We start from the raw sequence: 14034 nt of genomic DNA on the forward strand, positions 1-14034 counted from the left end.
TGGGTTAAAACAATCTGGACGAATGTGGTATAATCGTCTCAGCGAACACTTAACAAAAGAAGGATACACGAATGATCCTATATGCCCTTGTGTTTTCATAAAGAAAACAACATCCGGATTTGTGATAATCGCGGTGTACGTTGATGATCTTAATATTATTGGAACTCAAAACGAAATCCAAAAGGCATCAAACTATCTGAAAGGAGAATTTGAGATGAAAGATCTCGGCCAGACAAAATATTGTCTAGGATTACAAATTGAGCATTCTCGAAAGGGTATATTTGTACACCAGTCTACATATACCAAACGAGTATTGAAACGCTTTAACATGGATAAAGCAACTCCTCTTAGCACCCCGATGGTCGTTAGATCACTTAATGTTGAAAATGATCCGTTTCGACCATCTGAGGAAAATGAAGAAATACTTGGTCCTGAAACTCCATACTTAAGTGCAATTGGAGCTCTTATGTATCTTGCAAATTGTACTCGACCTGACATATCTTTTGCCATTAATCTTTTAGCGAGATTCAGTTCGTCTCCTACGCGAAGACATTGGAATGGAATTAAACATGTCTTTCGTTACCTTCAAGGAACAACTGATTTAGGCTTGTTTTATCCTAAAAGTTCAAAAGGTCAAATAATTGGTTTTGCAGATGCAGGTTATTTGTCAGATCCACACAAAGCTCGATCCCAGACAGGATATGTTTTTACAATTGGAGGCACCGCCATATCTTGGCGTTCTCAGAAGCAGACACTTGTTGCTACTTCTTCAAAACACGCTGAGATCATTGCACTCCATGAAGCAAGTAGAGAATGTGTATGGCTAAGATCAATAAGCCGACACATCTGTTCAAGCAGTGGGATTGACGAAAATACGGAGCCAACTATTCTATATGAAGATAACGCGGCATGTGTTGCTCAAACGAAGGAAGGATATATCAAAAGCGATAGAACCAAACATATACCTCCGAAGTTCTTCTCATATACTCAAGAGCTCGAGAAGAATAAAGAGATTGAAGTAAGATATGTTCGATCATGCGAAAATGCAGCTGACCTCTTCACAAAATCACTCCCTACCTCGGTATTCAGAAAACACATCCATAACATTGGAATGCGTCATCAGAAGGATCTATGACTGCTTATTCGAGGGGGAGCTTACGTAGTTGTACTCTTTTTACCTTACTATGGTTTTTCACATTGGGTTTTCCTGGAAAGGTTTTTAACGAGGCAACAAAGACGTTAAGCGAGAGCGGATAGTGACACCGGCCCCCAAGAGGGAGTGTTACGAAAGTCAAAAGAAAAGGGAGGAGCCGGTTTCGTTGAAAATATAAAAGGATGTGGGGTCCGCTGCACTATTTGCACAGTAAAATCCTACTTTTTAACTTCTATATAAACGATCGATTCGATCGTTTATAATACACACCGAAAACACTTCTCTTCTCCTTAATAAGAAACACTCTCTCTCTCTCTCTATCAGTGTTATTATTTCTACGGGTATAATATTTTGCCCTTATTTAAATTCCTGCGATACAACAAAATACCAGTTCTTTTTATAACATTTTGTTTATTTTCCATGGAAGATACATTTTTAGATCTACTGTGAACAAAAGAACAAATATAGTGGGGAAATTTTAAATATTAAATGGTTATTTGCTGCTTGCTAGACCATACTATTTACATGTCGGTACAATTTATTATTTATGAATATGGAAAAATGGAAATATAGGTTCCCAAATTATTTTTTAGTTTACGTTGGACATTTTTATGTCATTGCATATAAAACTTCATGTTGTAGAATAAAAGTGAATTTTGTCCTAAATCTCTAAATTAATATATAGATATATATATATATATATATATATATAGGCTTCGAAGAAATTAGTTGCATTATTGTTGGAGGATCGTCGGAAGAGATTTTATGGTCCACCGCTATATATTTGCATGGTCCACCGTTATATATTTTATACATACATGTATATCATGACAAAAGTATCATAAAGTGTAATTTCTCGAGATTTAGTTATTAAGAAACCTACACAAGAAAATATCTAAAAATATTTTACAGACTATGGTTAAGTACTATATGATAAAAGCCGAATCATAACATCAGATGTGAAGAGAAATGACCTTACTTGTAACTTATAAAACATGTTTTTACAGCAGTATAGTCACAACATTTACTTTTTTATAACAAAAGACCGTAGTTAACCGGGCCTCGTGGTCTGGTGGTATAGGAACTTCAGTTGAGGTGCTCGCCATCACGAGTTCGAGTCCCGGCCACAGCGGATTTAATATCATTTCTGTTGGGGCGCTGGACCCCCTACGAAAAGATAGTTGGAAATGTGGCTGTCCAGATAACAAAATTAAAAAAAAAAAAAACCGTAGTTATAGGACATTTGCTATCATTTTAAAATGGAGAAATAAATAAAATAATAAGTTGTCAGCGTAGATTTGACTTTCCTTATTTTTATCTGATTTAAACTCATAAAAGGTTCTCTCTCGGAGTCTTTCTTTGTCTTTCACTATCGCCCATACATTCTTGTCTTCTCCCACACTATCCGAGGTCGAGGTACGTATAGCTGCAGTTACCCTTTTGGCCTTATTATATGCATCCTCTTACATATCCATTCCAATAATATTATCTAGACCTATAACTATGAGATATACAGGTACTCTTTTATTTACTAAATAATTCTACTATTGGCTAAGAGCATCTTCGTCCCCACTTTGTAAGTGGATTCTTAAGAGGTGAGCCCCACAATTTTGTCAAAACTCAACTCTTCTTCCTCTTCTGCAAGAGGCGAGTTTGATGGAGTTTTTGTACTGGTCCCACTAACCTGTGGCGACTTGCGATTGGTTAGTTTTTAATTTTTTAAAAAAAATCAGATAAAAAAAAATTTTTAAAAAAATAAAAACCCCTAATGGGCTCTTAGGATTAAAGATGCTCTAAATGTCCAGTTAATTCGAACCTCTTCTTGTTATGATTTTCTTAAAATATTATAAAGCATTCAAAGCTTCATTTAACAAGCACAAATATACCTTCACTAGCGTCGATTGTTTGTGTTATGAAAGCATAGTGTATATCGAAGGCACAAATACGGTAAATATGAAATTTATCCGTCAGAACTCAATCCTAAAGTAACGAGGATACTACTTTTCAGAAAAGAAATAAATGCTTCTTTTTATTTATTAAAATAAGAATTTACAAAAAGGGTTGCAAGTACGGAATATAAGTATATATATATATACATAAATGCACCTCTTCATGAATCATGTGAACCCCAAGAAAGAAGACCAAAGTGTGAATTCTAAATCTCTCCCATTCTGCAACTCATAAACACCAAAAAAAGCTTCGTTCAATTTACTTCAATGGGAAAAAATCTCTGTGCATCGTCCTCCCAACCAAACATGATTTCTCCATCATCGAGCTTTAAACCAACGTAAGTTTTTTTTTTCTTATTTCATCTGTACTTTTTAAGATTTCTATATGCATATACACACTTATATATGTAAGTGGTACGTACGTGAAGTGATGTTTGTATATACGTGACTCTTTTTTCGCAGATTAAACGATCAAGATTATATGGAACTGGTTTGCGAAAATGGGCAGATTCTTGCAAAGAGTCGAAAAACCAACAACAACGGCTATTTTCAGAATCAACGAAGGCAATCGATATTGGATTTGTACGAGACCGAGTACGATGAGAGTTTCAAGAAAAACATCAAGAATCTTGAAGAGACACAAGTTGTTCCTGTGAGTGGCGAACAGACGAATAATAAAAAGAGGACTAAACCCTCCAAGAATGAATTAGAGAGAGCTCTTTTGACAGGCAACAAACGTTTTGAGTCACCAACATTGAATGATGATTCTTTGAAAGGTTTAAAAAATGTTGAAGTTATCAAAGCTCCTCCTGATGAGCAATCTGAAGCTGTTGGAAGATCCACAAAATTGTATTTTACGCCTTCATCTATGCTTTCTCGAAGAACTTCTAGAGATCTAAGTATTTCTTTAAAGAAGAGGAAGTGTGGAGACAATGAAGAAGAAGAAGAAGAAACAACTTATCTAAGTAATGTAAGATTAAGTGGATGGTTCATTAGTTTTTTCTTAATTCTCTTATATGTTGGATCCTCATTTTTTTTTTCTCTTGTTATGCAGAGTTCGGATGATGAATCAGATGATGCTAAAACACGAGTTCCTGCGAGAACAAGAAAGACTATGGCTAAGAGAAAACGAAGCACTGAAGTCCATAGGTTATCTGAAAGAGTGAGTCTATAGCATTATATACACTATTAACTCAAGAAATTTCACCTTAACAAAAAAAAATTATGAATTCAAATGAAATGAAACTAATGGAAATAATATGCAATACAGAAGCGAAGACACGAGATCAGCAAGAAAATGCATGCTTTGCAGGATCTACTACCTAACTGTTACAAGGTTTGAGATTACTTAAAACTAAATTACATTACATTGTTACTTAGAGAGTTAATCTTCTCTTGGTGGAGATTTCTGAATATATGTTTTATATATATTATAGGATGATAAGGTATCATTGCTGGACGAGGCGATCAAATGTATGAGGACTCTTCAACTTCAAGTTCAGGTAATCAAAATAATACATCAATTCAGTAAAGTCTCATGGACATTCATGTCTACAGAAAAAAAAAAAACTATTTAGTACTAAAGTGTTTTTCTTATCAAATTTTCTTTTGTTTTGCGTTTGGCTTTTAATTCTAAGATATAAAAATGATTCTCGATTAAATCACTAAAAATAATTGAAAACTATAAACGTAAACACTAATGAACAATCATAATATTTTGCTACAATTTTTTTAGATGTTAGATAGTACCTAACATGTCCTAATAATCGTTTACAGATGATGAGTATGGGAAATGGATTAATACAACCATCTGTGATGCTACCAATGGGTAATTACTCTCCCATGGGTCTAGGAATGCATATGGGCGCAGCAGCAACAACACCATCACTACCACAATTTATGCCTATGGACGTTCAAGGAACCGGTTTTCTTGGGATTAACAATGCATCATCACAAATGCTAAGTGCCTTTCTTAATCATCCCACAGGACTAATACCAAACTCTCCCATCTTTTCTCCATTAGAAAGCTGCTCTCAGCAACTGGTCACTCCTTCATGTTTTCCTGAGACTCAAACTACTTCCTTTAGTCAGTTTCCAATGTCTGGGTCGACCACGAACTTCGAAGATGCTATGCAGTTTAGAGGAAGCAGTGGTTATTAATCATTGTTCGCTGAACTTAAAGATTTGTAGATAGTTGATGATGTCTATTATTTTCAAAGTGGACGTACAATGTTCAACTATAAGCTATAACTTGAATCATGGAGTGTATAACAGTCTCAAATAGAGGATATGCATTTGCATAAATAATAACAAAAAAAGAATTGCACAATAAGTGAAAACAGAACATGAATGTATTCTAGATAATGTACGTACGTCTGGTCTGATCAGAGGATAGCAGATTAGGGTTTCTAAACTTTCCTAATTTCCTCAATATGGTTTTTTTTTTCCAGTGGTAATGAAATTAAACGGCTTCGAGAACCTCGGGCTTGACGGGCTTTTTAGTGGACTTAATATTCTTTATTAAGAAAATTCTTTTTCTGACAACCTTTATTAAGAATTATGAAACGCCGAAAACAGAGGAGTTAAGTGATGAAGATAAACTCAACCATTGGAGCACAAAAAAAATTGTTTAGCTAAGTCTTTTAACTAGCTTTTAATATTTTAAAAGTCATTAAAAGACTTTAAGTGGGTATATGGGTTAAAAGATGCTCTCACAAGTCTCATATGGACATAGAATTTCTTATATTATTTTCTTGAATAAAGGCTTTCAAATTAAAAAACATAAACTATTACGAGATAAAATTATGAGTTTTATAGTTGGATAAAGTTTGCATGAAACAAGTTTCATGAATCATTGAATCTCAACCTATGAAACGACAACGGTAAAGACTAGAATAACCAATAGAACAATGAAAGACAATATCTAGTGATAAGAACCACGGCCACGGCGACCACGTTTTCCTCTCCCTCGAATAGTCTTCCATTCTATATCTTGGTATTTAATAGGAAGTTTTGTCTCTCTCCCACCTCTTGTCAAGCTGAGCGACTGGATGGCTCTGTCACAACTTCATCCACGTGACCTAACACTTCAATTTCTTATATTATTAGCGGCTGGTATATGGTACATTAATGTGAAGATTCTTTCTTCAAAAACGATGACTCCTGTTTAAAAGTTAACATGATACTCAAAGAAAGTGGATGGTTAAATCTGAACCAATTCTTTTAGAATATAAAAATGAAAAATATTAACTACTTTTAAAATATGAAGCAATGCATAGTAGTAACTAGTAACACAGGAAACGGAAAAGGGTTTCATCTGGAACTCCACATCTTTTTTAAAAAAAATGTCTATTACGTAACAAAATATGCCACAGAAACATTTTGAAACTACGCTATCTTTTATTTTTTTATTTTTTTTTATTTTTGTAACACTGAATCTACGCTATTACATACCATATATGCAAGGTTCACTTTATTTAACTAATTACTTTTTCCCCAAAATGGAAATAAACAGACGTTTCTGCTTACTTCACATGTTCACGATAGAAGTCACTCTCCTTACACTCATTTTACAAATTCAAAGTACAGGATTTATATATGCATGTATGTATGTCATGTGTAAGCGTTAGAACACTAAAAAAAAATTATATACATAACCAAAAAAGTTTGTTCTTTCAATGGAGATCATAATATCACACTTGACGCTAAATTGGCAGTACTTGTCCTGCTCCTTGTTGTTCTCAGGATATTCGATGCTTTTATGATCCTTGTTTGGCAGCCATTAATGGTAACCATAAGATTCAAGAAACAAGGAATCGATGTGTTTAGGTCACAAGAAGAGCTTAAAAAGTGTTATTCCAAATCCTTCAAAGGTTCAGACTTGGCCTATCTGCCAAGTTTAAGCACGAACAGGTAGATTACCCCACTGTTCAACCTCAGTACGGCTTACCGGCCCGTAACACTCCAGCCTCTGGATGTCTAAATGAAAGTACTTATCTCTCCCTTATGTGTATTAGAACTTAGAAGTCTTCAAATCGTTCGGCCATTGAAAATCCTAGTGAGCTTAGACCTAATCAAAGAATTGGGCTTTTGCAATCACAATTTGAAGCCTTTGTGGGATTATTAAATATTAATCTATTAAGCGTTACAAGAGTTTAGTAGTGTGATGTGTGCTTGCTTTATACTGCTAACTGATATTACTTAAAAGCTAAAGGAGAAGCAAGACTATTGACATTAACATAGATAATTGGAAACTATAGTGTTTTCATCTTGATCTTATCCTAAATAAGAAAGCAACTTGAAACTATGAGTAATTGACAATTGGTGCGCTCAAAGAGAACTTTTTAAGACAAAAGACACTTTAACTGAAATAGCAAAACTTCTTTTAACTCAAAAGTTTGTCAAATAATCAAGGGAAGTTTACTACGTTCGTAGCAAATCCAAAAGAGTTAGGTTCTACTACACATCAATAATTGTTTCAAAATAACAGTCTTTATCAAATTTTATTACAGAATAGCAAAATACCAATGTTAGTGGTGCCTAATAACCAACAAACAAAAAAAGAAGTCTGGATCGGTGCTAGTGTTTATATTTGTTTATATTAAACATCGTTGTCCTTTGGAGAGGGCGACGTCTTTATAAAATGTAAGATTCTCTGCATGTCACATAAAGCAACATGTATAACTCTGTTTCTTACTTGTAAAGCTTCGAGAAGATAAGATTATTGCATAAGCAATGACCTCATATCTATTTCCTCCACTACCCAGCCAGAATAAAAACCTATTTTTCTTTCATAAACAGCATATTATTTTATGAGACTTATTTTTTTAAAAACAATACGTAAAAATATGCATTTACTGTTTCCACCACACATTTTTTGTTATAAATTATGGTCTTCAAAATGGGAAAAATACTTTATTTTCGGATGGCCAAGGTATCACAACATATACGTGTCAAGTTCTCATGAGATGCGTTAGATTTTCGTAACGTAAATAAATAGAAGTGTTTGTGCTCATCAGAACACACAAGTCACTGACCTTCCAACACTCACAACAACAACTTCAACACACCAAACCAAACTTGGGCACTCAAATAAATAAATATAAACTTTACTTTTGTTTTGTCTTTCGATGGAGCTCTTGAGCACAACCACTCTCTTAGCCCTAGCTCTCCTGCTCCTTGTAATTCCGAAGATATACAAATCTTGTTGGATCCTTGTTTGGCGGCCATGGATGCTATCCAGAAAATTCAAGAAACAAGGAATCTCTGGCCCAAAATACAAGATCCTGCATGGAAACCTCCGCGAGATAAGGACGTTGAAGCAAGAAGCTAAGCTTACGGTTCTTGATCTAAACTCCAACGATATCTTCCCTCGCGTTTTACCTCATTTTCACCAATGGAGGTCTCAATACGGTACCGTTTCCATTTCTCTCTCTCTCTCTCTGTTTCTCTGTCTATTCTAATGATGCGTAACTCACAAGTTAGCAACGGTATATGTGTTATTAGGAGAGACGTTTCTTTACTGGCAAGGAACAGAGCCGAGGATATTCATCTCAGATCATGAACTTGTCAAACAGATCTTATCAAACAAATTTGGTTTCTATGTTAAACCAAAGACAAGACCCGAGGTCCTTAAACTTGCTGGTAATGGACTCGTCTTTGCCAATGGTATTGATTGGGTTCGTCATAGACGTATCTTAAATCCTGCCTTCTCCATGGACAAACTAAAGGTGTTTTTAACAGACTTTTCTCTTACCATATTGACTATATATATATATATAACATAGATAAATATTTACTAAACTTTTTGTAATTTTTTTCATACTACTGATCAGCTTATGACCAAATTAATGGTGGATTGTACTTTGAGGATGTTCGAGGAGTGGAGAAAACAGATGAATGATGGTGAAAAAGAGCAAGTGGTGATGATGAACGTCGAGTTTAAGAGATTAACCGCTGATATTATAGCGACTGCTGCGTTTGGAAGCAGTTATGCTGAAGGAATTGAAGTGTTTAAATCACAAAGGGAGCTGCAAAAGTGTTGTGCTGCTTCTGTTACTAATGTCTATATCCCTGGAACCGAGTAAGTGTATATATAATCACTCTTTTTTCTCGTTTATCGATCAATTCTAGGGTTTTGAAGATTGAATTTGTTTTCTTGTGCCACAAGGTACCTTCCTACGCCTTTGAATCTTAAAATATGGAAGCTTAATGGGAAAATAAACAACTCCATCAAAAGAATCATCGATGCGAGGCTAAAAGCAAAATCCAAGAACGTAGAGAAAGATTATGGAAACGATCTTCTTGGAATCATGTTAGCATCTGCAAGATCTAACGTGTCTGAGAAAAAGATGAGCATTGATGAGATCATAGAGGAATGCAAGACGTTCTTCTTCGCGGGGCACGAGACTACTGCGAATCTATTAACATGGACTTCAATGCTGCTTAGCTTGCACCAAGATTGGCAAGAGAAGCTCAGAGAAGAGGTTTTCAATGAATGCGGTAAAGACAAGATCCCTGATTCAGACAACTGCTCCAAACTCAAACTGGTAAATGCACCTTGCAAAGTGTTTCTTGCGCGCGAAGAAACCTCTTCCATTTTTAACCTAACTGCAATTAACCTATGCAGATGAACATGGTGCTGATGGAAACACTTCGTCTGTACGGACCAGTGTTGAATATGATCCGGTCAGCATCACAAGACATGAAGCTAGGAAGCCTAGTGATCCCTAAAGGCACAACCATAGTCGTCCCCATTGTGAAGATGCACAGAGACAAAGCCGTTTGGGGAAGTGACAGTGATAAATTCAATCCGCTGCGGTTTGAAAACGGCGTTTCGCGAGCCGCTAATCACCCAAACGCCTTCCTCGCGTTCTCATTAGGTCCTAGAGTTTGCATTGGCCAAAACTTTGCCCTGATGGAAGCTAAGACCGTTCTCACCATGATTCTTCAACGTTTCCGGTTTAATATCTCCGACGAGTATAAGCACGCCCCGGCAGATCACCTCACTCTTCAGCCACAGTTCGGTTTACCAGTAATGCTTCAACCTATCAACTAGTGGAAGTAACAACAACAACTGCATCCACTTTTGTATATTGATCTTCAAAAGGCTTAAAGATATTGAGCTTAATTATGAAATCATTTTGGGCACGGCCCAATAATTACCGCTACAAATTGCTATCTAATTAATATGTGTCAGGTTAGCAGGCCCATTAAAGACTAAAGTCAAAGTGACCGGTCAAAACGATCCTACGGTCAGTTTGCTTCTGAATTTGAGCTACGAGCCACCATCAAATAAATCCACATCCTACTGATAATTTAGAAATATATCGGTGTCGTAATTATATTTTGATTAGAAATTGACCAATATAATAAAGAAATTAGTTGTTAATTTATAAGAAGACGTAAATATCTTATGGGTCCAGTCTGGTATACACGTTGGTTCATGATTCGATAAAAAAAAATCATTGAAAACGCACAAGGTTAAATAATAGAATAGGTATTAATTAAATGAATTATTTCGTTAGGGATGAATAGTGAAAGAAAATAAAATCAATTAAATACAAAAATGAGGATCCACATGAATAAACTTTTGGAGAGGAGTGACGGAGAAAAGTGTAGGCCACATATGACCATCCCTGCCGGCACCACTAACTCTCTTAACATTAATTGTGATATACTTTATGTGGCCTACACCACATACTTTATTTGATGCAAAATAAGCCAAACAAATAGATACACTTGTTTAGATGTAACTATTTCATTAAATTTTCAACTACATTTATGATTTTCCAAACGGTTTTTGTGTGTGTAATTGGTAAATGCAAAGATAATATATTTTACGATTTTTGGTTTTTCTTCGCTTAATTTTACGATATATCGTGGATTTTTTTTTGGATTTAAGAACTAAAAATCACAAAGAATTAATCAGTAAAACAGTTTTGTATATTGTATAAAACATCGCACAGTTTTTTTTTTTTTTTTTGCTAAAAATTGCATATGTGTGATATTATCAAATTATTAATTGACGGATATCTTTATATAGCTACAGAATTGCCTTCAACAAGCAAAGCATATTGGTCTGGACAAAATAACCGGAACCGAAGAACCGAACCGGAATCGAACCGAAAGACCCGAAACCGGAACCAGACCAATACCCTTAAATACCCGAACGGTTTCTATATTTTTATATCCGAAATAACCGAACCGAACCGAGAACCGAATGGGTACCCGAATATATAAAAATATTAATTACATATACATATAACATCACTAAATATATATTTTTAATTTAAAATTCTATTAATAGTATTTGAAAATAGTTGAAGATAACTAAATTATTATAAAGTATCCAAATTACCCGAAAGTATCTGAAACTATCTAGATAGTTTTATCCGAAATATCCAAAGTAATCCGAAATGTCCAAACTTCTTATCTAAATCATCGTAATTATTTTATATTTTACTCTAAATAACCAATATTTTATCCAAATTATCCGAACTACCCGAACTATCTGAATCCGAACCGGATCCAAATGAGAACCAAACTTTTTCCAGATATTTTCCGGTTCCTACATTTACTATCCGAACCGAACCGAACCGAAAATAGATCAAGTACTAAATGGATCCTCTAGCTCCTATCTAAACTACCCGAAACCCGAAATACCCGAACCGAACCGAACCGATACTCGAAATGCTCAGGCCTAAAAGCATATATATATGGGACCAACTTTGCCCCAAAAAATAAAAATAAAATAAAATATGGGACCAACCTTGGTTGTGTCAAGAAGGTGGCAGGTTTGAAACTTCAAAGGTCCTAAAGAAGAATCAGCGTTATAGAAAATACTAGTTCAGATCATATGATATATTATCCATACTAACAAAGATGTATCAAACGGTCGATTACCTAAAGCTATACTTTTGGATTATGTATCTAACTACGCGTTACAAGTGTCGCTAGTTATATCGCTGAGAATGATATATTTGTAAAATGTCTAAATAGTCAGTCAGTCTAAATTATTTCATTCTGAAAAAATATTATAGCGGTCACTAATCTGGTGACGTTAAAGACCAAAAAGTGTCAAATTTTCTAAACAAATTAGAAGACAGTCGATATAAGATAAAACAACCATGGTGAGTTTCTAAGAAACTCATTCAGATAATACGACATTGATTATTTAGTATTTAAAAAATTCAAATCAAATCAACTACAGAGGGCAAATACGTAAATCATGCAAAGTCCAAAACTCCATATAAATAGGACCGTATAGATATAGCTCGAATTGACAGACAGAAATAAAAACACTCTCAAAACGTTACAAAACCTCTTCACTTTCTTTTTGCTACCCTTTAATTAATGGCGTCTGACGAGAGCATGGTGATGAACTCTTCTTCGGTTCTGGACGAAGAGTACGACGATACAGATGATGGGTTTCATTACCAGACCAGACAAAGTAGTTTGTCTAGGTTATCTATCTGCACGAGCTCCTTCCACGACGACGACGACGAAGATAACTTCACAAGTCAACCTTCTGAACTGGGTACCTTCATTTCTGAGCTGTCTCTGGAGAGCTTCGACGACGTAGGAGCCGAGGCTGACGGAGAAATCTCCGACGGTGAAGATTCAGATTCCGATAAGGAATCTTCAGGGTTCTACTCTCTCCCGACGATCATGTCTCGCCGGAGAAGAAAAGTCAACGAGATGACGAACGTCGATGGCAGTACTGTAGTTAAGCAGAGAAGCTACGGTCACGGTTTTAACGGTGTGGAGAGAGACGGAGACGGAAAACGTTACGGAGGAGAGTTGACGGTGTTAACTAATGTGAAGGGAGGAAAGAAGTCGATGAAGATGGGTTTTGAGGAAGTGAAGGCTTGTAGAGATCTCGGGTTCGACGTGGAAGTTCCGGGTCGGGTTTCAGTATCCAACGGGTCAAACCGCGAGACTCAGACTAGTAGTGGAAGCAACTCTCCAATTGGCAACTGGCGTATCTCGAGCCCTGGAGATGATCCGAAGGAGGTTAAGGCGAGACTGAAGATGTGGGCACAAGCAGTTGCTTTAGCTTCTGCATCACGTTAAAGCTTTCTTATGTTAGGGTTGTTCGTTCGAATATTTAGGTTTTTATTAGTTTTATGAGTTATTATAAGTTTTTTTCTTGAATCTGTAAGTTTGTAAATACGAAAGGTATAACTATTTTTTTTTGTTCAATGTTGATAAAAAAAAGCTTTAAATTCATGCCACCTAATCCTTTGAAATTTTCTTAGCAAGAGCATCTCCAATGGGAGGTTCAGTTCTAAACATTTATATGTGTGTATGTATATATTATATAAGTGTATATATGTGTGGAGATCATTTTTTGGGAAGAACCTCATGCAAAAGTTCTAAAAATCAGCATTGAAGGTTCAATGCCCAGGTTCACACCATTCCCAAAAAAAAATATTATAACATTCCCATTTTTATGAACTCACCCCTTGCAGGTTCGCTGCGATGAAATCAGTTCATCACTGTAACGCGGGTCCCACGCTACGTGGCGACCTGCGATTGGTCCGCTTATTTTTTTTTTATTTTCTTACAAAAATCAAACGAAAAAAATAATAAAAAATAATAAAAAATTAAAGTTACGATCTCCTAAAAATTCATTGATGCAGATGCTTTAAATCTAGGCGAAATATGGGGGGAACGGATTGAATACTATAAATGGCACATGGATATGAAACTTTTCATCGCCACGCACTAACTAGATTAGCTGATTCAGTCAAAGATACCTTAATATTGTAAGTTTCACCAACTTTCATAGAAGAAATGCATACACTTTCAAGCTTTCTGCTGCAAATCACAATCGTGTGAGACAGGTAAATGTGATGATTTTGTGATCTATTTCCCAATTACTCATTTTATTTTGGATCCTCATTTTTTTTTTTTGCATTTTCTTGATTT

General features: G+C 35.4%; 3 protein-coding genes across 3 annotated transcripts; all 3 read left to right on the forward strand.

The window, feature by feature from the left end:
• Positions 1 to 3257: 3257 nt before the first annotated feature.
• LOC106394464 (transcription factor PIL1-like) lies at positions 3258 to 5431 on the forward strand. The gene is made up of 6 exons (XM_013835035.3): positions 3258 to 3440; positions 3565 to 4072; positions 4157 to 4264; positions 4373 to 4438; positions 4539 to 4604; positions 4879 to 5431. The coding sequence occupies exons 1-6, from the start codon at positions 3370 to 3372 to the stop codon at positions 5260 to 5262; spliced, it is 1203 nt and encodes a 400-aa protein (XP_013690489.2). The 5' UTR covers positions 3258 to 3369; the 3' UTR covers positions 5263 to 5431.
• Positions 5432 to 8042: 2611 nt separating this feature from the next.
• LOC106396655 (cytochrome P450 709B2) lies at positions 8043 to 10275 on the forward strand. Its single transcript, XM_013837114.3, has 5 exons — positions 8043 to 8514; positions 8608 to 8831; positions 8937 to 9184; positions 9272 to 9650; positions 9731 to 10275. The coding sequence occupies exons 1-5, from the start codon at positions 8232 to 8234 to the stop codon at positions 10157 to 10159; spliced, it is 1563 nt and encodes a 520-aa protein (XP_013692568.1). The 5' UTR covers positions 8043 to 8231; the 3' UTR covers positions 10160 to 10275.
• A 1801-nt stretch (positions 10276 to 12076) lies between these two features.
• On the forward strand, positions 12077 to 13330 carry LOC106390988. The gene has a single exon (XM_013831555.3). It carries the CDS (start codon positions 12457 to 12459, stop codon positions 13174 to 13176), a length of 720 nt encoding a protein of 239 aa, XP_013687009.2. The 5' UTR covers positions 12077 to 12456; the 3' UTR covers positions 13177 to 13330.
• Positions 13331 to 14034: the final 704 nt, after the last annotated feature.

This window comes from Brassica napus, chromosome C4 (genome assembly GCF_020379485.1).
Source record: "Brassica napus cultivar Da-Ae chromosome C4, Da-Ae, whole genome shotgun sequence".
NCBI classification, from domain to species: Eukaryota; Viridiplantae; Streptophyta; class Magnoliopsida; order Brassicales; family Brassicaceae; genus Brassica; species Brassica napus.

What these genes read in the sequence shown, in the direction of transcription:
- LOC106394464 (XM_013835035.3), top strand. Translation starts at nt 3,370, where the DNA reads ATGGGAAAAAATCTCTGTGCATCGTCCTCCCAACCAAACATGATTTCT. An exon ending in TCATCGAGCTTTAAACCAAC is followed by an intron (nt 3,441 to 3,564) that starts GTAAGTTTTTTT and finishes CTTTTTTCGCAG; the next exon opens with ATTAAACGATCAAGATTATA. An exon ending in CTCTTCAACTTCAAGTTCAG is followed by an intron (nt 4,605 to 4,878) that starts GTAATCAAAATA and finishes AATCGTTTACAG; the next exon opens with ATGATGAGTATGGGAAATGG.
- LOC106396655 (XM_013837114.3), top strand. Translation starts at nt 8,232, where the DNA reads ATGGAGCTCTTGAGCACAACCACTCTCTTAGCCCTAGCTCTCCTGCTC. An exon ending in GTCTATATCCCTGGAACCGA is followed by an intron (nt 9,185 to 9,271) that starts GTAAGTGTATAT and finishes TTGTGCCACAAG; the next exon opens with GTACCTTCCTACGCCTTTGA. An exon ending in ACTGCTCCAAACTCAAACTG is followed by an intron (nt 9,651 to 9,730) that starts GTAAATGCACCT and finishes TAACCTATGCAG; the next exon opens with ATGAACATGGTGCTGATGGA.
- LOC106390988 (XM_013831555.3), top strand. Translation starts at nt 12,457, where the DNA reads ATGGCGTCTGACGAGAGCATGGTGATGAACTCTTCTTCGGTTCTGGAC.